The 25,584-nt window shown below is 46.2% G+C and overlaps 1 protein-coding gene across 1 annotated transcript in view; it reads right to left on the bottom strand.

The window, feature by feature from the left end:
• Positions 1 to 25,584, bottom strand: part of LOC138180750 (lachesin) — a 34,486-nt gene that overhangs the window by 4,620 nt on the left and 4,282 nt on the right. The window contains exons 3-4 of the mRNA XM_069114883.1: positions 9,183 to 9,280; positions 354 to 600 (exon numbers count right to left, since the gene is read on the bottom strand). Coding sequence (XP_068970984.1) covers positions 354 to 600; positions 9,183 to 9,280 — 345 coding nt within the window. The remainder of the gene's footprint in view (positions 1 to 353; positions 601 to 9,182; positions 9,281 to 25,584) is intronic.

Genomic DNA, 25,584 nt, shown 5'->3' with positions numbered 1-25,584 from the left:
CTTATACGTAGTACCGTACACGCGTCTGCCAGACGCGGACGACGCTTGGTAATATACGCGCTCGCATGTATGGCGTATGGGGGAGGAAGTAGAGGGAAATAGTAATGGGAAGGGAGGGATAGCGGGTGGAACGAATAGAAGGCGGGTGAGCAGCAACGTAACGTTACGGCCCGTGTTCTGTGTCGGGGTCCCATTGAAACGTATTCTAGCGGCGAGGCGCGCATATTTTCCACCCCTTCTCGAGGTAGGCTAATCGAAACCGGTGCGTGCGTACGTGACGTCTCTACGACCGACCGCAAACACCCAACTGTATCTAGCCGTAGGAATGCGGTATAACGCGCAATTAGGCATACCTAGGACATCCACGCATCCCAGCTGGCTCAACATGGGCTTCGTATTCAGTTGGCACATGTAGCAGCCTCGGTCAGCTTCCCGAAGCTGGCGAATATGAAGCCGCGAAGTGGCTTCCTCCTCGTCTCTCGATTGGCTTTGATTCTTCGACTTTGCGTTCTCCAGTGTGACGAGAAACCGGGGCGAGTGAGTCACCGTTCGTTGACCCATCGACAATATCGTTTTATCCTCCACACGAATCCATCCCACCTGAGACAGCGAACACACAATTTTTTATGAAAAGCGGATCCTCCCGCAACCCCATCCGTCTGCGGATGTGCCTTTAAATCAAAAGTCGAATGGAAAGCCCGTTTCGGAACGAGTCTATACATTCGCGAAACGTTGGTTCGCGCGACCAAGATAATCCGCTATCCCTCTCTACCATCCTAATTGCTTCGATATTACTACCAACGGATCTGTACGTATATGTGCGTATAATATTCCGCATCTCGGATAAACGTACAATTGCACGACCCCCAACGTAAATGTAGTTAATTATATCGACGTTTCTATTCAAATACGTAGAACGTTGCGCGGAAGGGGTAGGCAGGGATGGTTAAATAAGCGACGACAAAGCGGACAAACAGACTGGATGGTGGGCATCCAACGACGTAAACAATTGCCGAGCCGATTCAAAAATTGTTTATCCGACGGCACACGCGCCACTGAATTGCTGACAGACGCAGGAGTCGTTCTCCTTTTGACGGGATCGCGTTCTTTTTGTTCTTTTTTTTTTTTTTTTTTTTAAGGAAAAACGTGAATCTCCGTCGAGATTACCGCGTCAGGATAACGAAGGAGATTAACATCTGGCGGCAAGGATCGGAAAGCAGCGACGTGGGGATGCGACAGAGTCAGGCAGCGATCAGCCGCGGAATAGAGGACAGCTCGAGTCAATATTATATCGCGCGTAGCAGCCTGCTGTCTTGCCGTGTGTTTATGTGCACCGACGTATATCCACGACCGATACGTGTTCGCACGTATGGCCGGTAGCGGTAATTGCTTTTAGGCGAGCTCGACCCGGTGTGCCATTGGCACCGCGGGAATCAACCTGACGAAAGGTTCAATTTAACGTCGTATCGCGCACCCCTTTGCCCCGCGGCCCACTCCCGCATCTCCTACGCGTTATCTATAACGCTGCACTTGGTAATTAATCCGAAGTGACTGTCGTGCACATCCCGTATGTCTACCTATGCGCCCGTATGCGTCGGGTTACACGATGTCATGCGACACCGACCATTCGTACGCGCGCGATCCGACCGTGTACCTTGCTCGAGGAACCGACTAACCCGACTAGCTCGTTCAATCTACGAATCAGCTAATGCGTTTACTCTTGAAGGCGTGCGCGCCAATTTCGCGGAATTCCACTTGCGTTCTTCGCCTTCCTCCGCCTCTGGCCTTATACACCTGGTCTGGATGTACGATCGCGACACGATATCTTCGATGGTCGATATCCTCTCGTAGTAGGTAACAAGATCGGTTCCTCGAAATTATTCAGCTCGAAGGAAGGGAGGAAGATACATGGGAAAACGAACGGGAGATCGAGAGGAGTCGCACGAGCCGGACCATCGTCGCTGCTTTCAGCGGCAATTGCAAGTCTAATTAGGATAGCTTGGCACAGCGTTCCTCGAAACATGTTCGTGGAATGTAACCCCGTAGAATCGAACGTGGTCTTTGTCGGAGATAATCTGCGAACGAAGATAACCTATCGTAGTGCTTTCGACCGTTTCGGACGAGAAAAGAATAGACGGGGAAGAACGGGGCAAAAGTTTGAATTCCTTCCTTCTGCGAGGACAATCGATAATGTCTTAAGTACTTTGTCACTGGGGAACAACAGTTTGTCCCGTGCAGAACGAGAACGGAAACTATTACGTCGCCGGCGGAATCGTTATCTCCACGACAAAGATAACGATTCGTTCGATTCGCTAATTCAGGATAACGTTCGACCATCCCACGAGGAAACGCGACTTCTTATCCGACGAAAAGTTGCTCGATCTTCGAACGCGATCCACCACCAGTCACGATCATCCCTTTGTTTCGCGCGTAATACGCCGCGCGCGATCATCGAAGATCGTCTTCTCTGTGTTCAAATTGCATCCGCGGAGACGTACGGGCCTGCTGGTAGGCCGTACGCGTTTCTCCCTTTGCCCTTTGCGTTTTGCCCTGTCGGCAAACAAACCGCGAGATTTCTTTGGAAAATTGCGGAACTGGTTCGACGGAGCTGACACACATTATCCTTGGAGTTACGAAATTCCCCGGTGGGTACGGCCGGGACTCTCGTACCCCTCCGGTGTAATATTTCCAGAGACCCTGGGCCACGAATCTACGTTAGCGCTAAGAGATTGCTCCCCATACCCTTTTCCTAGGCCAACCTCCGTCCCTTTTCCTCTTCCGTTCCATTGTAATCATGGAAACAATCATTCTTCGCTCTCCTTCCCTCCGATGCTTCTTCGTTCTAACCTCGACGATCTCGTTCCGTCTACGTCTCTTTCTCTCTCTCTCTCTCTCTCTCTCTCTCTCTCTCTCTCTCTCTCTGTATATGTATATATATATACTATATATATATATATACATATATATATATATATATATATATATATAGATATATACTCTTCTCCGTCCGTCTCCCAAAACTCGGTCCGTTCTCCCGCCCTCTACCGCTCTGCCTATCTATATCCGTTCATCTTTCTCGTTCTCTTTTCGGCTCCATCGCGAATTTCGGGCTAAAACCCCTGTCTTCGTTGCTCCAGCAAGGTGGCGTGCGGTTCCGCCGACAACTCTGGTGGTAGTAGCGATGCTGGTGGTGTGGCGAGCTACCCTTTCGCTCGCCTCCGCAGCAATCACCGATTTGTCTGAATAAGCCCCGGGCAAGTATATGCTCGTGCTTACCCCGGGGAAACACCACTCCGGCCAACTCACACCCATCGTCTCTCTCACCGCCGTCGCCCCCACCCGACTGCATTCCCTCAACAGCAACCCCCTGTACTCTCTGCCTCTCTTCATTCTGCTTCCTACACCCTCGATCGGTCTGGCAGCGACTCCATACCCGAAAATACTCCGGTTCATCGATGCTTGATGGGAACCAGGCTGCGGAGGAAGAGGCTTCGGCAAACCGGCGGCTAGAGGAAGGGAAGGGGAGAAACGGAGTTGCCAAAGTCGTCGCGCCGTCGACGGGACTTCGGTGTTAATCAGAAATGGAACGTCATGGATGGCAAGTAAGGTGTAAGTGAATCCACACGAAACGATCGGATAAACGAGAGACGGCCGATCGCTGCACCGGTTCGACGATCCATCGAGTCGCGTCGAGTCGTATCGCTCCGCGCACTCGCGTTTCACGCGACTAAGATGTACGGCGAGTTGCGGGGCAAATCGGCCGTGAAAACCTATAGCGCGCAATTAATCCTACGACGAAATCGATCTAAAATAGATATATTTTGTCTGGCCATTCGAGAAATACGCGGCGCAGAAAGCGAGAAGGAAATCGCGTTCGCGCGGTTCGTTGATCCACGAGCAACCGATACGCGTCGAGATCTCGCGACGATCTAATTGCGAGTCATCGAAAACGTGACGCGGCGGTGGAACGTAATTAAATGAAAAAGAAAAAAGAGTGGGGGGGAGAGAAAACGAGCACCGAGGAGGAATCTACTTTGGCCCGGAATTATCCGGAGATAGATCCAACGATATAAAAGGACAGACCTATGGAAGTGAAAGTTCCGTATCCGTGAATGAAACGGAACCGAGTCGATCGTTCTCGCGGTTCTTTCATAACGTGAAAGACCGATTCGTACAAAACGACGACGAGTCAACCGACGCGACGGCAATTAAACTTGCAGCATCTTTCCAGCGAGATCAGCTTCGACCAGCCCACCAAGCTTCACCGAATCGCACGATTCTTCTCGCGGCTTTTCCTATGGTAATTTATTTTATTCGAGCGGCAAACGTTTCGTCGCTCGTTCCGCCGGAAGATCGATCGTCATCGGAATCGTCATTTCGCGTTCCATCGCGGAAATTGAATCAACGTTGAAACGAGTGCGCGTTGAACGATCGGTTGTGGCGTGGCGCGTTAAACGTGTACGCGTATTAGTCGTTGCGTCGAAACCAGCCGTCGCTTTCTGCATTTTAAATGCTAATTTATTTTTCGCCCGTCATTGTCAGTTTACGTTGCTTGAAACTCGAATCATTACACGGCTCGTACGATGCGTCAATCGAACGTGAGGAACATGCGCGATAACCGTTTCGACAGAATCGCCAGCTGAATTGAAAATCTTTCCGCGCCAAACGTCTAGAGACGATAACTTTATTTTTTATTGACGCCGAGGATCTCCACGCGATCGGTCACTTCTCGATTCTCGTTGCGCCACGACCAATTCTATTTCCCCCGGGAACCTCCACCGGCCTGTCGTATTTTTTCCCTTTTTTACGAGCTTTTTATGCGCAAACGTTATAGACGGCGAGAGGATTTTGTCGCCTATAAATAAGGGAATAAGAACGATTCCGATTACAATCACGTCGACGAAATGCCTCGACCTTCGATCTTCCTCGTCTTTTTTCGTTTCTTTTTTTCTTTTTTCTTTCTTTGTTTTCATCTTCGCTCGTAGACGTCACGGTCGTTTCCTTCGCTTTTCCCTTTTTTTGGCCGTGCTGCTCGCACGCGAAAAATCCGCCAAACAGAAAATATCCAGCGAGTCCCGATCCGAACGTGTTCAATTTATAGCAACTTGGACGAACTGCCGAATATATATAGGCAGCAGCCACAATCGGCTTACCATCTTACCATTTCCTTGTGCCTCGAACGATTCTCATTTATACAGGTACTATATCTCGCGTTAGAAGCTGCATAATATTTGTTGGTCGACAAAAGACGGTCGTAGAAAGATGTTTCGTTCTCCTTTATGAATTCACGACGCGAGAAACTCTATCCAAATATGTCCGATGAAGTTTCAGAAGCCATAAATCTTCTACTTTCGTCAGACGTCTTTCCCACTGGCAGAGTAGAAGAGAATCGCTTTGAAGTCGCGCACACGCGTTTCAAATTCGTCGGTGGTGATGGTGGTGGTGGTGTAAACGACTGCGTTCGACGATCGGTATCCTCGCGCGACGTTGCCTCGGTCTTCAGAGGGAACATCCCCTTCCATTTTTTTCCTTGATCCAGCTTTGAGAAAGCCGGAATAAAGAGGGAAAGAAAGGTTTGGCTGGTTGCGTCTCGCCGATTCGCCTCGTTTTACTTGGTCGAAACAGTGTCGCGTAAAACTAAAAGCTTTCGGACTCGTCTCGAGGCTCCTTCCTCTTGCAGACGCAGCGGGACTTTAGAAAAATCGACTGCAACTAGCGCGACAGGGATAAGAAAACACGGGGGAGGAACTCTGCACGAAGTAAATAGAAGAACAACTTGCCGACCAGCTGGCGAACCAACCTTTATCGATTTCATTCGTTACGTTCTCCTTTTATTTCGCCGCGTGTTACGGAATACAAATTAGAAATAAACGTTTTCCCCGCGGCGAATTTCGATTCACCCCGTCCACCCCTGTTATTCTGCTCGCGACGAAACCAGTCGTCCATTTCGTTTAACGGATTGATCGGTCGACTTTTCTTTTTTCTTCCGGACCTGTTTGGTTTTCGACTCGAAGCTGCAAGAAAATTCTCTCGCGATTCCTGGAAAGCGTGGCCCACGGCAAATCCGCGTTATATATTCATGAACGGTTAACTGGGGTTTAGCAGGAGGAAGCTGCAGCATGAAAGAAATAGAAAGAGGGAACGTTCTTGGGAAAATAGGGGCGCCTTAAATTCGCGCGTGTTAGCACAACAATGGATCAAAGGAATTCCGCGGGAAACGCGTTACAAGGGAAGGCGTGCAACGGCGCGCCGCGTGTGAAGTTTTGATCAGAGGCGACGCGTTGCTCGGGCAAACTTGCCAGCATTCCTGCGAATTGGATTTCTTCGAGGTAACTGCGACTACGTGCGGGCTTTTGTGTCGCCCCGGCAAAGTCGCGATGCATGCAACTCTTTGCGAGAAGATTGTTCTCCGATCCCGCAAGTTTGTTTATTTGCCTGCCGACGTACGGCGATATTTCGCGAGTTAACGCGTGCGTGAAAACTCAGCGACACAATGTGCCCGTGTATTTGCATGAGAAGAATACGTTTCCGGGACAAGTCGGTCGACCGTTGCCTCTAAAAATGAAAATATGTGAAAATTTTCTTTCGCATATAGCGTTCGCCAGCCTTTTAACAATCTACAGCGACCTTGTTCCGTCATCTTCTTTTTCCCTCTGAACGAACAATGCTTTTCATCTCATCGACGCGCTTGTTTATCCGTCGTGTTTTCAATAACGCGTCGACGTCGACGCCGTGTTTCACAAATTAGAATTTTCGCGTTCAACGAAACAATGAAGAGAAATTCCTTTAATTATTTTATTTCGCGTCACTGACGAAGCGACGCCGCGGCACAGGCAAAAGGAAACGCTCGTGATGGGCGCATGGTGGACGACAGCCAAAGTAAATGTTGGTAAAAATCGTGAGCGGAACAGAGTCGTTTGCGAAACGAATTCATTTACGCGGTTCATCGGAGTACGTTGGGATCCGTGGTTTCCGGCTCGATCGCCACCGCGTAAACTTATTTAGCGAATCGTTGCTTCTAATTTCAAAATATGGTCGCCGACCACCGAAAAATTAACCATAACGCGGTGTGAAACAGGTGGAGGCAAATAAGTCGCGTATACAATAGAATCGATATTACTTGGCGGGTGGATCTGGTTGCAAAGCACCGATCGGCCTGGGTTAAGGGCCAAATGGTACAGGGTCGTTTCGTCGAAGGGTAACGCGACTACGGTTCCAGGACGGTAGTTTCGCAGAATGGATTCGCGTGAATACAAATTTGCGGTTGTCGAGTATTATTCGGTAGTTGGTGTACTGGTGCGTTGGTGTCCGCGACGTTGTTCGAACGTACCACGTAGGTGGAACGAACGCGTTAAAAGCGTACCCTCTGAAAATAATGTAAAATAACAGGAACGCGACGCAACACGACGCGATGCGACTCATACTACGTGCGGGCAAAAACGGATTTTAACGCGTGTTCGATCGTACGTTGAGAGTTTGCTGGGAAAATCTGCACGCTAAGAGCGAAACGGCCACCAGGGCACAAAACATCGTCGTTACTCGACTTTAGTTTCTAATTACTGGGTCGTTCGAGCGACGTTTGTCACAGAGAGCGGAGAAGTAAAAAGGATTCGATGGGGAAACGGAGCTCGATGTTCCGGCTGATGCAAACATTCGTGCGCGCGTCACTGCCAGAAATTCGATTATGTAACATCGAATACCGATGAACGTGTATCGAATACGTCGAAAACAAATCGGGTTAGAAAAGTTATCGGACGTTCCGTGCAATGATATTTCGAGGTTGGTCGCGGGGCGCCGTTTGTCGACGTTTTTCATCTCGTTGATATAAACTGACTAAAACTTCGTGGTCGATTAATAGCTTGCTTTTGGGCCGCGGGATGAAACGCCGTCTTATTTTGCGTTCGTTGGCGAAACAGCCCCGGGCAACCAGCAGAATCGGCGCCGTGCCGCAAATTCCCCGTTTAAACGTTTGCGATGAAAGTGTACGATCTACGTTGTATTCGTGGCAATTTCCCTCCTTCGGCGATTCGCCGCGAAATTCGCCCATTCCCGTTGACAAATCGGCTTGAAATTTTCACGACGCTTTCCGTACCAACCGTTGAATATTAATTTCATCGCGGTACCGTTGTTTTAACTGTTTTCCGTAGTTTTTATCGGTAGACTTGCTTTAGGCGCCGACGCCGGCACCAGTCTCGTCGGCGAATAAACTTTCGAAAATTTCTCCGATATTTTGCGTTGTTGCTGTGCAAAAAGCGTAAAGCGACGGCAGCCGCCCACATCGAAGCACCGAAAACTTTTCACCCTTCTTTCCGGCTAATCCCGTTTTTCTCTAACCAACAATCGGAATATTCCTTACCGTAAGATAAAGGAACAGTCGGTATTAATATAAACGCGACCGAGTACAGATGGGTAGAAGGGGTACGAGACTACGGTGAGAAACGAGAGCCGGCCGAAACGAACCACTCGCCGCTTCGAGGTTTAACGGTATTTCAAATTTTGCGTCGATTAAAGTTTAATCTGTCACAGGAAGCGTCGATGGCCGCGCATAGTTACCGGCCGCATTGTCGTTAATTCGCATGAAATTGAAATACCGCGGCGAAAGAAGCTCAAATACGAATACACGTACATCGGCCACGCAAAGAGTTAATCACTCGCGACAGAACGCCGCTTAATTTTCTCTCGTTAGCCAGTGCCAAGCTTAATGAATTGTGTACCTGGCGAGAAGTTCCGCGGGGCTTTGTTGCGCGTTGGACGAACCCTGTACGACCGGATGACGAAGTTTCGGTTTATCTCCACCTGGTGAATGAGCGGGACGCGACCTTCTCCACGCGGAAAACTGTTGGAAAGTTATTCTGGAAGAAGGAGCTAGAAAGTGGGAGAGGTGGCGATGGTGTAGGTGGTGAATAGCGAAACAGTGGTGGGACGAGAAATGGCAAAAAGACGCGAGCCGCTGACATCTGCCACGAGCATCCACGCGACCCATTTGTTGCGACGAGATTACCGAAAATCTCCAATTCCTTTATCGCCTCGTGACCCGTGAACAACTCGAGCTCGCCGACTCGTGAACCAACGAACCCGTTTATTCTTACGCTTCCGGCCTGGCTAATTAACGTTCCACAGCCACGCCAACTCCTCCCACTCCTCCTTTTTTCCTCCCATAAAACCTTCGTCAAATCCCTTACCTTGTGATTTCCTAGTTTCCGGATCGTGCACGGTAGAACGGCTTCTTTACCAATAGCCGCTGTCACATTACCGATCGGCTGCACAAAACTCGGCAGATCTGCAAAAAATCAGTATCCTGCGTTTCATCCTCGTGTAACGTATGATATCGTTTGGTTATTGTCAAACGTACCACGACGATCGCAGATTTTCGAAAAGGAGTTACGACGGCCGATACCTGCAACGAACGAAACTAGCCGTTTCCAACTTCCGACTGTCATACCGTTTCGTTCGTTGTTCTCGCGTTTCGCGTGCTTCTCGTTCTAATTTCGGTCAAAGGCGGTCTCGTTACACGCAACGCTTCTACCCGTCGCATACACGACGTTCGCCACAACGAGTCTTTTGTAACGAAATTTGTAACGAAACTGCGTTTAGAATTAGTTTCTCTCTCTCTCTCTCTCTCTCTCTCTCTCTCTCTCTCTCTCTCTCTCTCGTGAGTGTTTTACTCGAATGTATCCTCTATCGAGAAAAAACAGCGACGGATTTATAGGGAAGGTATGGAAAAATCGCGACAGCCCGGTAAAATAGAAAGGTGCGTATATTTCGTGTAGCTGGAAACATATTTCACATCGTTTACAACGGGTGCGGATTCGATAGCAGTGATTCGTAGCCCTCGTTAAAGCGTACGTGATGGCGCAATGACAGCGATTAACAGCTTGTTGGCGCATATAATATCGAACAGTCGCTGGTGAAGCATAGTTTCAATTTCCTGTCAACGGATGCACTGTCACTGGCTAATGGCCAAAGATGATACGCCGGGCTGGTGTGCATTATGTTAAGCCGATGGATCGAGAAAGGAGAGAGAGAGGGAGAGAGAGAGAGAATTTTCCCCCGTAAACATTCCTCGGGAACGAACGTTTATCACCGATGAAAAGGACACCGACGTTTCGCTGTGAAAAATGCGCTGAATAGTATGCCGAACGAGCGAATTGACGGAAACGTGAAAAGATAAGGTCCCTAAGCCTTAGTCAGGGCTGCCAACCAAGCATACCTCACCCGTTGGACTAGTCGCCATTGAAGCAAAGATTGAGACGTTACAACGATCCCATATCGATCATATTACTCGATACTTTAATTTCGTATTTGTCTATATCGCGGAGATCGACAACACGCGTATACTCGCTCTTGTTTACAGACACGGTAATCGAGATACTGTATCGATATTTTAAAGATTGGGATGGAAAGGCGAGGACTCTATCGCTTTTGGTAGCGTTGTGTATTCCTTTCACGTTAGTCGAAAGTGTGTGTGTGTGTGTGTGTGAGAGAGAGAGAGAGAGAGAGAGATTCTTTCGTTGTTTCCGAAGAGCAGGCCGTTGACAGACAATCGGTCAAAAATATTTTATATAGCGTAAAATTGAAAGTAAAAAATGTTAACGTAATTTGTAATGGGATATGGCAACACTGTACAAACGCAATATGTTTTGCTTCTTACCTGTTTAAATGTTTTCATATAATATCACGTTTTGCCATAAAAGATAATTAGCATGCGTTACTTTGTGCTTTGATAAATAAATATAGCAAATGAGAATTTGTTTTATAGGATGTGCGAACACTTTTATGAATAATAATTGCAAGTCTGTCGCGTTCGAGTTCTGTCTGTATAATTAAATACTTCGTCCATTTCTACAGTCATATTAATCGAAGTTTCATAGTTTCTCATAATCTAACTTTTGTTATACGTTAAGGGGAATCTATGGAATGGTTCTGTGTCGGAATAAATTATCTTCAAAATAGCACAGGGAAGTAGAAACTTGCGGCGTCTCTTGACGAAAGACATCGCACTGTTCCATGGAAACAAAATAATTATGATTTTAATGCATAAAATGCGAAAGAACAGATTTCAGGACTCAAAAAGGCAAAAACGATATGCTTGCATTTATAACATCTCCCTTTCCAGTTACCACATTTTGATGTAAAAGGTAACCAAAGCGATCAGAAAATTCGTTAATTAGAACACAGAAATACGTCACCGTTATTTTATCTTCTACATGTAAAGGATATAGTAGCAAGTTTCCAATCCGAAAATTAAAAACCTCTTTCGAAAAACATGTTTTTTTTTAGAAATACATACAACATTCCTTACATACAACGATAACTACCATTGGAAAGAATTTCCTTTCGTAAAGGTAGGGTATAAATTATTCGCGAATACGAAATAACATCCCGAAACGTACAACGAGAAGAACTGACAGAAACTGTCTGCTCGCGGTAAAGAAAACTAACGGCTTATCAATCGTTCGTCAACCTCACAGTCCACTGTGACTGAAACTCGTTTAAAGCGTTTAGCAACGAGATTAGGTAGGCAGAACCGGCTAAAACTTGCATCTGATTCGTGAAATTAAATAACGAACAATAGAGAAAGAAAGAAAATCAATGATACGAATATCGAGATTGGCTGAAACAGAGACCCGTCGGATATACGAGAAAGAAATTTAATTATATTCAACGAGGTTATCGTTATAACATTATGCAATTATCACTTTAATATGCATGATCTGTTTCAGAAATAACGAGAATGCTTCCTACATAACTCAAATTGGTAGTTCTGACAAAAAACAAATAAATTGTTGCGATCCGCGAACCTTATTAAAGTAGCGGATTATGTACACTTTAATTGGTTTCGTTAATATAGAATAATTACCAGATAAGTAATTACGTGTTTGGTGAGCATGTCATGAAAATGCTGCATCACGACGTTGCACCTGCTCTCGTTGTATTATCGCCCGACGAAGTTTTCGTAGCAAAGAAAATTGCACGACCCAGTGCTGCAACTCCTTTATTCTGCAGACCTCGGTGCCGCGGTTCTTCATGTTCACCAAGATAAGAAATGATCTTAACGTTACAAGTTTCCAGCCGGCTAGTTTCACATCGACAATGAACAAAATATGCTGTTTCTTGTTTCTACATTTACTCGTTATTTCTGGATCGGATCGCGGATACGAGTTTCCGATACTCTGAGATTTAAAACCAGATGTTAACGTCGCCGATTCATCTAATCATTTTTTAACGATTATTCCGATTCATCAAATTTCTTCCATGTATACTAATCACGGCTCCTGCAATGCGACCGGATAGATCCTAAAATTAAAAATTCGGTATAAAATTATCTAAACTGAATCGAGCGTAGATCGCAGTAATCTCGCGATGTGTCTGCGCGCGCTCTACCCGGGCAAACTTTTCTGGCGCCGTTTTAAAAAAGTTGGAATAATCCGAAGCTACAAACGAGCTGAGGCGGAGGGGGAGGGGCAGGGGGGAGGTAGAGGAAAAAAGAGAAAGCTTCTTCGATACGGAGAACGAGCCGAACGGTTCGGTGAAAATGAAGCGGTGGCGGTGCTATCGGACGGTGGCCACATGGCGCGATATCACGTACCCAACGAGTCAAAGTTTGGAAATGGCATGAACGGTACGCGTACCCGTGGACCAGTCTGCCCGATGAGACCGGAAGACGCTCCAGCGTTGCATTCGACCGGTGTGCATCGTGTGCATCGAACGGAAAAACGCTGCGCTGCAGCTGTGTGTGGACGTGTGCGCGATACTCGAAGATACGGGGTCGTAACTGCTTATGGAAGTTGGAGAGAGAACGCTGTAGCTTTGCGAGGTTTTTGCTACTCGAAGAGCAAGGGTCGAGCGAACGGGGGTGGCAGTAAGCAACTGGCAGTGCGGGCACGATAGAGGAAAGAGTTTGGGCCCGGCGGACCTAAGAAAACAGCTCGGTAGCTATTATGATAAGATATTCACTGACAGAAACAGGAGAGGGAAGGAATTTTCAAGTTGCAGCGTAGTCTTCGCAGCCGTATCTAGAATGTAATATAAGGAAACGTGGAGGAAAATAGCGGAGGCAACGGAGCTGAGTGGCCATGCGAACAGCGAACGACGAACGGTGAACGGGCGACCGGTGAGCTGCGAGGCTGAAAGGAAAAGGAAGAAAAAGGGGGTTCCAAGGAACCGGGAGGAAACGGCGCGGGGAGAGCGGATCGCTTCGAAGTGGGAGTCGCAGTCGGAGCTGGAGTCGGAGCTGGAGTCGGAACTGGAGTCGTATTCGGAGTCGGTGGCGTGGGTGCGTCTACAGCGACTTCACCCACGCCAGTTTCGCTGCCGCCGCTTTTATTTTATGGCAAAATTATTCTGGCAGAAAAATAATTCAATCTCTGCCGCTGTACAGATTACCGTAGCATCTTATCGAGTGAAGCTACCGCCGAATAGCCGCGATAGCATGGTCCAGCTGTCGCGAATGGAATTCCACTTTGCGATTTCAATACACGCGCCAACAGGAGGATAATTAGAGGCGACGGCGATACGAATACTTGGTAAATGCATATTCGGATCTGCCGTTGGCAGTGTACGCGCGATACGTTACGGAGCCAATCTTCCTCCGGCTCATCGATGTCAAAAATGTTTTCCGATTTCAATCGCTAAGTACCTTGGAGTGCGTGGAATCGGCGATCTCGTATCGCGGAAACGAATGGACGCAACGAAATAAAATTAATGAGGGCGGAACGAGGCGAAGCGCTCCGCTCCGTTTGATTTTAACGTTTATATACCATCGATACGGTCGTTATTTTTATATTTTGTCGAGCACAAGTACAACGTCGGGAGTAAACACGACAGGATCGATAGGCGGATATTCGCAAATAAAGAAAGAATGGAAAAGAGATGTCGAGAGGAAAAAAAAAAAGGCGGAATTCCCGTCCGACAATAATATCCATGAAGCAGTTTTCTCGTGCCGTCGTAAATTTGGAAATTTTTCTATGATACTTGGAAATGGAAGCGACGAAGGAGTAGCGAAATAGAAGAGAATGAGCTTTAAGGTCGAATCGGATCTATCGCGTAGCGCGTGGGGATGGGGAGCATCGGCAGCGACAGGATAAAATATCGCTCGACGTATTTCAGAGATCTTAGGGACTTGGTCGACGAACATTGGACTGCAATTGGTAGCGGCACTCGACGATACCATGGCCTGTGGAGCTTTGTGCCCGCCATGGTGCCCGTCACGACGAATCGACGCGGCCGAAAGAAGAATGTTTTTACGTGTCGTCGGTGCCCTCGCATCGCTTACCGTGAATAAAGAATCGTGGAACCGTACAGATGTTCCTTCGACGTATTTCTCGTCGACGCGTCTCTCGCACCTATCATAAAAATACATATCACCGGGCGTATCACGATACGTTTTCCACCTTCGACAAATTACTCTCTTATTTCGAGCCGGGGCTTGCTACCTTTGCCGGAAGGTACACCGTAATCGTTCTCCGGTGGAAAGACAGTCTGAGAAATGGTCGACACCGCTGGAACGAAAATATGAGCAACGCTTAAACGAAGAAGCGCAGGCCCGTGTTTTTCTTTTTCCTTTCGCCGCGAAAGGCACCGGTTCCCGTACAAAAACCTTCGCGAACATCGTACGTCGATACTTTACGTTTCCACGCGATATCGCGGTAACGTCCCGCTATCGCGAGTTACGCGACCTTCCAAAATGAATATTGTATTTTCCTGTCATCTTATCGGAGACGCGGTCGCTTTCAATGGAAGATCCGAAAGTTGGGAACTGTTTGGAATTTCTGCTTCGATCGGTCCTTATCGATGGCAATAATGCTTCATTTTCCAAGCGTGGAATCCCAATGATAACGAAAAGTTGCGAAATCGATGTATTTCGCGTGAAATCGGTAAGAGTAGATTGAATCGGCCATTAACGTTGAGGATCCACGGCAACGAAGATTTTCCTCAAACGAGAGTTTAACAAAGTTCCATGTTATTACGATAGAACAGCGAACTTTGAATATAAGAGGGAGTACAGAAGGAAGCTTGACTTTCAAGGGAAGGCAACTTCGCTTCCAAAAGAGCAAACATCTCTCTGTTCCTTTTTCTCGAGGCAGAGCTCGGCAAATTTTTATCCCGGCGAAAGCATTAATTTGTGAAAAAAAGAAAGGAAAAAAAAGATAGTGAAAGAAGAAAAAAGAGAAGAGCCAAGTATAGGAATTTCGCGGCACGGTCGCGGCCTCCCCTTGCTCTAGCTCGCATTTCAGGGATATTTAAGTTTCATCGCGAAACTTTAGCGAGACGCTGCATTTATTAAATCCTCCGGCATATTTGACGAGCAAATCTGAGAATTGTCGTGTCACTGTCGTCGTTCTCCTTTCGTCCGAAGTAAAGGATGAAAAAAAAAAAATCGAGACGAGGGGGTATCCGAAGAATGAGCAAGAGAGAAAAAGAGAAGGGAACGAAAGGGCAGGACCATTCATTTATTAAAGGAACGGTATTAATGTTTGAGCTAGTTACATAGATGGAGAAAAGTAAAACACAGCGACAACGTGGATGGCCGTTGATGTATTCCGGTCGAGTAAAAGATTACGTATTACATCTATAGAAAATCAATCTCGTACTCGACTGCCGTTTTAATTAATCGCGCATCAGTTCGACCAGTCGGCCGCTTTCATAATACAATTTTTAATCACGATTCGCGATGTAATTCGATCAATTTAATTACATTTCCCGTGATACAATATAAATTCAGCGTGCCACGCGATAGATAATATTTGATGCGTTAATATCACGAAAAGTAGGAATCGACGTGTAAAATGGATCAGTGCGAGCCAACGAATAATAAAAGCTATTACCGCGACGATGGATACACAAGGCGCAATTATATAACCATTACGATTAATAAATGCGGCATCGGCTCGCGAAAGGTGGGGCACCATCTGCGTACCGCCCGTTTAAAGTCGCAATCGACCTCGTTGCAACGCGTTTACGATGCTTATTAAATTCATTAGACGCGCGAGTTGCTCCACGTACTCGTTCAAACACGAATCGTCGCCGTTTCTTTTATTCCAATCGTTTCGTTCGTAATGCACGTCCTTTGCCGGTGTAGTCCAACAGTCAAATAAAAATCTCAAGAAATACTTTCATTGTTTCTCGTTCTCGCCACGTCCATCTGGCTGTCCAACTTTCGCGAGTTGTCTTCGATTATCGCCAACTTGGATCTCGCCTGTAGGAAAGACAAGGCCAGTCTCTCGTACGCGAGTGACACGACTCATTCGGGAAGAAAGTTTTTCCGACAAAAGATTTGTTATACGCGTGAATAATAGTTAAAAATTGGATGCTGGAGCGGTTCTTTTTTTTTTTTTTCTCCAACACTGAACTCGTTATCGGAGTTAGGTAACCAGCTACATACATACATACATATATATATATATATAATATACATGTATATATATAGTACCTAGCAAAGTGAAATGGAGGCCAGGAGGTGGGAAACGGGGGATGGAAAGTTAGCATACGAATGCCCAATTGTGTTTGTGGACTGGTTCGTCGCTCTGATTTACATAGTTATTATGATATTATGCAGATGCAGAAAGATTTTTATCATCGTAGCTGTCCTTGTCGTGGAAGGGAAAAGAAGGTATACAAGTTGTATGACATGAGTTTTCTCTGTCGTCTGTCCGCGTCTGTGACGCGTTGCCGCCGGCATAAGCCAGTCGAAAGGCTGGAGCGCCGCTCGAACGGAGACGATTCGAGAGATCGCACGGCTCGAAACAATTGGGTTGCAGAAACTAAGTGGACCGCAAATCGCGGATTAAAGCACCGCGGCGTAGAAATACATTAAGGATGCCTCTTTGCATCGCGCGTAGTCACGAGATCCGAGATTGCTCTTGATCCACTGAACTCGCGTTTCGTTGCACCAGCGGTTATCGCGAACAGGAACCAAAACCGTATTTCGCTGACGACGTATGCGGAAAAGCAAGCGGCGCCTCTGGAATTGTACAAAATTTCAAAGAGAACGGAAATTAGTTCTCTGCCTTCAACGTCGATGTTAATCTCAGATTTTACGTGTTGCGCAGCTACGCTGCGGCTTCGCTACGTCGTAAATTTCCTTTGCGTATCTTAATCGCAGTAATTTTTCCCGTGCTTTGTAACCACCGTTGTAATCTTCACCGGCTGGCCTTTCGTTTAATCTTATCCGCGTACTCGTAGACAATTCCGCGCTATCGAACGATCGCCCTACTCCTCCGTGTCTAGATGTTGCAGCTGAGCTCGAATTGCGACCAACTTAACCAATCGATGAATTTCGTTGTGCAAGAAACGCTTCTCTGAAACTTCATTGTGCGTCGGATCGTAACAGGCAAAACTAAAGCCGATTACTAAAATAACAGTCGAGTTTAGAAGGAGAGCGCACGAGATTCACCCGAACGAGTTCATTCGCGGCTTCGTATAGCTCTTCGAATGTTACGTCAGCTCTCAGCTAGTGGAAATCGTTAAAATTTGTCGTCAATGCAAGCAAAATATCGGCCAACGAAAAACAACGAAGATGTCTTTCAACTTTTTCATCGGCTCCCGTTAATCTGCATATACACGCCTTGTAACAACCTCAACGATTACGCTCTTCGTCTTATTTTCCTAACGATTATTATGCAAGGAGTACGCCACGTAAATATCGAGGTGGCTGGTGGATGGGATAATGGGTAGGTGCGCGGCATTTATCAGGAGGGTAAAAAGGCGTTAAAGTCACCGCAGCAAAAAAAGGACGTAAACGACGCAAACTCGACGGCCACTTAATAAATATTTGATCAATCCTGACGGAGCGTTGCCGGAACGCGGTGAACGCCCGACCGAGCGGTTTCGGGTATTCTCGGTGGACCAAACGGAACGATACCAAAGCGGATTATCGAAACGCCAATGGAAGTTGAAGGAAAAGTTGGTCGCTCTTTTACCCAGATTCCAGGGACTTTAAATTCTCACGGCTCGAATCCTTGCCGAAACTTTTCTCCGCGATGGAGCACCGTAAATATATAACCCCCTTCCCTGCTCTCGCTTCAACGCGTTCAAAGTCGCAAGCTGTTACACCGCGCGGCACCCACCGGCACCCACGGGCACCCACCTGCACCCAGCTGTCCCTTTCCCTCTCTGGAATCGCCGCCCTGTCGGCGGACTTGCTCTCACCTCGACCGTAAGAGGAGGAGGTAGTGGGCCGAGGCGAGCGACAGAACGAACCGGGAAGCTCCGTTCGACCCTCTCGGTCGCGTAGAAACGTCGATGGCGTGGAGTCGCCGCCGCCACCACCGTCGCCTCTGTCGTCACCGACTACGCCGCGATAATTCCATTTCCACGAAGCGGCGCGAATTCGTACTTTAATTAATCGAATTCGCGCCCATGTCCCTGGGACCTGTCCGCCCCACCGCGGCTGCCAACCAACTACCCTCCACCACCTTTCGCAACCCTTCCTCCTTCTAGGACAAGTTTCGATCCCGGAAATTAGTAAGATCGCACATGCGGAACACGAAGGTTTCCTAACTGCACGCTGCACATCCACTCAACCGCCCGACCACTCGCGCCTCGTATACGTGCACATACTTTAAGCTTGCACGCGCGCTCACAGGCGCGAACCAGAGCAGCTGGGGACGCGCATTATGCGCTCGCGATTCGCGTCACGCTCCCTTAATATGTCGCAGCTAGATGCTCTCCATCCTTGCCAGCGGAAAAAAGGTTTATTAAAGTCGAGCCAGGGAAATTTGCAACTAAATACCGTATATATATATATGTTATACATATATATACATATACATATACATTATATACATATATATAATATACGTAGGTACGTCGCATGACAAACGTGATTCGACTTTAGCAGATTGAAATATCGCGACCGGTTTTACCAGGGATCGGAACCACGGAAATATTAGCGCGTTCCGAGCCGTTGAATCGTTTTCAATGGAACGAAAATGGGGTGGAGCGAAGAATGATGCCTAGGGGGTGGTTGAACGAAGTGGAAGGTGTGGGAACAGGCAGCCTTCGCGAGAGCGCTCATCCGAAAATCTAATTTTGGCGTATTCCACTTCCGCTAAGTTGTCCTCAAGTTTTCGGACGTTCGGGTCGCTTCGAAAAATAACCGCGGGAGCCGTGCAATTTGCAATTAACCAAGTCGAACGAAGAAGCCGTTGAGAAAACAAAAGAACTGGAACTCGCGCGTGTTACGTTAGGGCGTGCTTAAGGTTTCCAGGTTGTTGCGCCAACTTTCGAAACTATTTTAGCGACGAACGCGGTACACCGAGTAAGATCAGCCGCAGCGCTCACGCGCAAACACGAAATTGCGTTTAAAACTTTGGCCCCCTTACTCCCGCATGTTCACCGGAATAGCGTGCATTTCACGCGCGTCATCGTACGCGTAGCACGATTATTCCATTCACGCCTTCTTCGTCCTCTGATACGAACCTGCGTGCCGCACGTATGACCGCAGCGGCACGTGTCCTTAAAGCTCGAGGCGCGAGGAGATTACATCTAATATGCGAGCCAAGCGTCGGGACCTTGTCTGCCAAACTATCCTTTCCTCGATGAAGGCTCACGCGTATCGTGACTCCCACTGTGCGCATACCTGGCGCGCGTGGTCACGTGCGTCTGCATTACCGGCTGGTAATTAACGTCAATCTCGTGCTCTTGCAGCGCGTTTCTCCGGGCGTTGTAACCTCCTAGGCGCCATCCTAACGCAAACCACGCGGATGTTTGCGATATTAGGCGGCGTTAGGTATGGGGACGAGAGCGCGTTGCTTATACTTTGACGGTTTAATTAGGAGTTTCGAGCGAGATAAGCGGCCCATCGTCGTCGACGATAATCGAGAAAGAACGATTGACCGGTGACCTCCGGCTCGATCAATCGTTCGTTCGTTGCCGAGCTTTGCTCCAACCGAATATTTTTTAATAACCAGCGTACCTCGTCAGTGAAGTAGCCGATTCTTGGAAACGGCGAACTTGACTTTGTAGCGGAGTTACGACAAGTTGGAGAGGAGAGATTGTAGACGGTGGCGACGATAGAACCGTGAAATTTCAGAGGAGCGACGTTACGATGGATTAACGGAGAGCTTTATTAATCGGTTAACCTCTCACAATTTATCTTTCCGAAGAAGCGAGTTTAAGTTTTCGCGGAGGGTCTCGGGAACTGCTGGAAAAGCGTTTACTCGCGTCGATATACATCGCGAACAAGTTAAAGCCTGTCTGCGCGCTTTCTCGCGAATCAACTTAGTTGCTGATAATAAATATCATTAGGATGACTCGACGGAACGATATTTTTCAAAGCGACCGCCAGATATGCTGGAACCCCGAGAGCTTGGTGTCCCCGATCGATTCATTTGTCAGGAATTTACCGAGGAGCCTGTGGGTCTTCGGAAACGAGCGGTTTGACCCGGAAAAAAGGACCTACGTCGGTTTCGAGCTTTCGTAGATACCGTTTTTACCTCGCCGTCCCATTGTTCTTACGCGAACTTCGACATCGATTCCATTACGATCACGCTGGTGAAATGGTCGTTCGGTTTCGATGGACAATTTGACAAATCGTCGGAACGATCCTACCGCGGCGGTGATCGATTCCGTTGGAAGGTAAAAGAATCTAACGGGAAACCGAGTCGAATCGTTTCGGATCCAGCCGAGGCCAGACGAGCCAACGAGGAAGCGGCACTATGTCAGGGAAATGAACGCGTTAGTCACGCGTTGCACGCTGCGCCCTGGGGGTCACTTCGCATTCATAACCAGGACCGTGGCGTTCTGATGCTTGCGGGATAAGATCGGCAGCGAAGGAGCGCGCACGCGCGCCAACCGCTTAAGCGGTAAACTTGTAAGTGGCGAAATAAAGTTAGAAGCTCTCTGCTACCGTGTCTGTGACAGTTTAATTAATATCTTTCATCCTCAAAGGAAAAACTTGGTGAAGTAACCGGCACGGGCCCGGCCAGAGAGAGAAAAGAGCTAGTGGGGTAGTCGAAGCAAGCCGAGTGGAGCTACTTCAACTTCAGGGACATTCACCACCATCGTTGTCGTCGTCGTCGTCGTCGTCGTCGTCGCCGTCGTCGTTCGCGACCGCCCCTCCTTTTCTTCTTCCAGCGAACCTTCGTCGCTTTACGCGCCAGCCTTGGGAACAAACTTTGTCGTTTTCCGCTATTTTCGATGGTCTCGCGCGTCAATGAGCCCAACGCGAAGCGGCTCCGGGACACGAAACTCGGGCAGTTTCGTGCCAACGAAAGGGAACTCGACAACCGTTTTGCACACTCTGGGTAGATCTTGCGGAAGATCCCCGAGAGTTAGTCAGACCTTCTTTGTATTCACCGATGAATCCTCTTTCTTATCGCGTCTTATTTTCCCTACGTTCTCGCTGTATCGCGTTATCAATTTCAATTACGTAAGCAGCCCTCATGGTTAACGTCGAAACTGTCGCAGTAGTGGAAATTTATCATTTTTCCCGCAAGTTTCAGATTAGATTTACCACGGTGTGCTTTTGGGAATTTGAATAATTTCTTGCGAGATATATGCATAAAAGTTTATTTTGCATTATATACGTACAGCCTCGTTCGCTAGTACGCCACCGTGCATAAGTGTTTGGAAATCTGATTTAATTCGATCAACCTGTCTCTGCCGTTAGTTCTTTAGCTCTTGCTGTAACTAGATTCGACGTTGCTGAATTTAATATCAGACATCTTCCATATTTCCATATTATCGCCCAAGTTTTATATTTATCTCTGATAAATGCTCGATACTTTGCAAAATCTACGCAAATATTTGAAACACGAATAGACAAATACGCGCATTTCGATCGCTTTAACGTCCTAAATGTCGAACAAATACACGTAATATCACTCGGTTCTATCGATAGAGAATACTTGACACGAGTTGAACGATTTACAGCCTAATTCGTCAAATTCAGTTATGAACAATTTTTCGGCGATTTACGTTTCCAAACGGCCTATTTGACTCGTTGGTAGCACTTTGCCGTTTGACGTCATTGTGAACGTAATAAACGAAAAGCGAAACGCACAATGACAGCCCGACGACCGTACTTTTCTGCCAGCATCAAACTTCTACCATAGTTAAAAGATAAGAGGTTTTGTTCGACTAATGTTAATATTTTTAATCGTAATTATAATTCAGTATTACTTTTGCCTGCAACATATTTTGTTGTTTATTCTACAGCTTTTTATACAACATCTTCCTCCCGTTAATTACAAACAACGCGGGTGTAGTAGCAGGTAATTTTACCTTAACCATAAACGTATTTTAATATAGCCTCGCTAAATCGTTAAAGGAAATAATTATATCGTATTATCTGTTGATTCTACGTCAGTTTTACATAAGAAGATTGTGTAAGTATCGCTTTTGATCTTCGGTCTCGGACCTTCTTCTCGTTAATTTATACATTTTACCAACATTTGTGTACCGTTGTTACAAATTGGATAAAGTATTCGGCCATACTTACGAACCTTGGTATCTATATTACCTTTATATACCTTTCGTTTTCATCTATTTGATAGAAAATTTATGGTTTAAACGTCGCCTTGGTAGTTGCAGCGTTAATTACGAACAGGTGGCTTTGATCGTTCGTCGAACAGCTTTCGGATCTTCTCTTTTTGCATTCCGTGATAATCATATCCTTTTGTTTATTCTTGGCCTGTCGACGACCGTTATCAGTCACCCCGCTTTCCCGTTATCTATCCGTTTAAGCGACATACCACGGCCAACTTAGCAGCTCTCGAAGGACATTATGCTCGTATAACGGCGTGCAGGCCTCCGGTAAGGCGTTACCTAGTTCCATCATGGCTATGTATAATCGCTAACCACTGCGGTAACCCCTTATCTGATCTCGTGCTGTTACACCCTGTTCCCTCCCTAATGAGTAATCAACGAAACGTCGCATTGTTAACGTCGCAAATAGATTTGGGACGATTGGTGGCTTGCCACAGTGAGAACTAACAAAGCTCGATGCGGCTTGCGATGAAATTAAAACGCGTTAACTGCTTTCTCTCGACACATCGAACGCCGATGGTTCTCGCGCCGGCACAACTTTGTCTTAAACACGATGAACGCGATATAGTTAAAGCTTTAAATTAAACTTAGGCAAACTTTAAATTAAACTTAAGGTATCCCTGGCACTGTCGAGCGTTCCAAGCTCTCCAAAGAAGGGAATCAATCGTGCCACGTAATTGGAAATCATCGAGTCGTTGAACGAATATTATTCGATCAAAAGCGATTTGCCAGCGGGCAAAACATATACAGAAATACACGTAACATTGGCGGTATAGCCGACCAGCGTTTTTCTCGAAAATGGTAAGTTTTTAGGGAAAAATGACAGAGGTTTTAATGCTTTTTACGGCGAACGTGGTAGCGTACGCGAATTTTTCATATGTATTGTACCGCGTTATTCGGTGAACGTTGATGATGAACTTTAGTTTTTCTAAATGGAATGCTATAAATTTGTTTATATCGTACAAAAACCTGCATCGAGAAGAATTCAAACACGCAGCGTATTGTGACCCTCAAGGTCAATACTGTAGGTATAACAAATTCCCGTACGCTATCATATTCGCGATAAAGGACATTAAAAATTTTCCCGCCGTCATGTTTTTTCGAAAACCGTTTTTGAGAAAAACGCCACCCCGATATATCGTGAACATTCTGTATATATAATGTACACGGTATACGTGTATGCAAAATATATAGTATTTATGTACAGGGTATAGTTGTAGTTTTTTCTGGTCAAACTTTGTCAGGATGTTTTACGAGCATAAACAACGAACAAACGTTACATGAAGATAGGTCGTTTAATCCTTCGGTTCCCATAGATACCAATAGGTGCCATTGTTTATTTGTTTTGTAACAAATATCAGCGAGGTGATAATTTATGTCCTCTAATGTCTTCTAAACTATTTACCATTTATTTACCATTTATTTACTATTTATTTAAAACGCGTTAAATCGTAGTACCATCGATAGGATCCCTCGTCTGGTTCGATTATCAACCGTTCTTTTTTTATATTTATGGCAAATTTGCAACTCGTAGCAACGATAAGAAGATAATATATTTCACGTATATTTTAAGACGAGCTTTCAAAGTCTGTCGTTTCGTATCGAAACGAATAAATTTTACATGTTGCGTAACAATCTGAGCTATTGAAATTCCAGAGTTGAAGCTTTCATTGAAAATAACAATAAAAATACACAAACACGGAGAGAATAATGCTTTGCTGTCCGATATAGCGCGAGTTTAAGTACTTACATCGTCGAACTTTTGTTTATGAACAATTCTAATAAATATTAATGGTCATATTGAATCGATAAAACGGTTGATTGGTTTATCGAGATAAAGGATCGAAATTAAATTCGCAGAGTAGTAAAGCGAATTATTTATCATTGTCAGTTTCGCATCGATAGGAATTTTGAGATGCAGCCGAAATGAAAGAGTGACAGTTAACGAAGCTAATTGGTTGCATCAATTAAAAATCTATGAAATCTATTCCATTTTTTTAAATAATATAGTAACTACAAGTCATGATGCGATTCGTATTTGCTATTTTTATTGAAATCTTTTAACGTTCAAACGATGAAAGCGATGAATTGGTCGTGGCACATGCCGGTATTTCACGTTTATTACTTTTCAAACTTCATCAACGAGTTATTATTCAAATATCAAACGATATAAATAATTTCAAGTTTCAAGCGAATTTTAGTACCACACGGAGGAAAAGATTCTTTTTGTTGGACTCTTCGCTGTAAAACATTCGAGACTCGTAACAACGACGGGCAAGTTTCCGCCAGGCGAGAGTTAATAGAGCTTTAAACAAACTTACGTTCGTGTAACGTTCGTTTTTATTCATATCCATAAAATAACCTGAAGACTCGTTTAAAAAGATTGCTACACTCTGTATAATTTCTGTCGCGAACAAACGATTTCCGGGAAACAAAAGATCGGATAACCATCGACGGCCATCATCGCGAAGCTACTAATACAGATGTTTCCAAACGTCGAATCCACGAAATCTGCACAGTAGGGGACGAGTCATTCTTCCACTGGGAATTCATCTATTCTTCGATGTTATTTCTCGCGAATTCATTCGTCCTTGGTAACGAGATTTCACGACGTATACTTTGATTTCTCCCCTTTGAAGCTCTATAGATCGACTGTTCTCTTTGTTATCTAACGATAGGAGTAAACCTGCTACATCGCTATATCCCGGCGGAAGAAGAGACACATTTGCCAAAAATACGCGTTCATTTCCTCGTTTGCGAATATATTTGCGTATATAGTCGACGATTAGCCATGTAAAGTACGAGCCGAGAACGAGCGTGGCTGATAACGATGCACGTAATCGGGTTTTTCATGGCAAAAATCCTGATGCGTCTTTTCGTGCAGGGAAATAAAAGCTACGCGGCATGGAATGAATGCGATAGAACGACACAGAAGCTACCGATGAAAACCGCGATTAGGTGATTCGAACTGGGCACTGTCCACGCGAAGTCACCGCAGTAATTAAACCCTTTGACGTGCGTAGTTCGACGAGTTCGAGCACCTCTGTCACCGTCCTGAATTCGAAAAAAGAGAAGGAGAGAAGAGAAAGGGGG

The sequence above is a fragment of the Bombus flavifrons genome, chromosome 6 (genome assembly GCF_040668555.2).
Source record: "Bombus flavifrons isolate JBK064 chromosome 6, iyBomFlav1_principal, whole genome shotgun sequence".
NCBI classification, from domain to species: domain Eukaryota; kingdom Metazoa; phylum Arthropoda; class Insecta; order Hymenoptera; family Apidae; genus Bombus; species Bombus flavifrons.
Note: the sequence above shows the minus strand (reverse complement) of the source record. Positions and strands in the feature narration are given on the sequence as shown.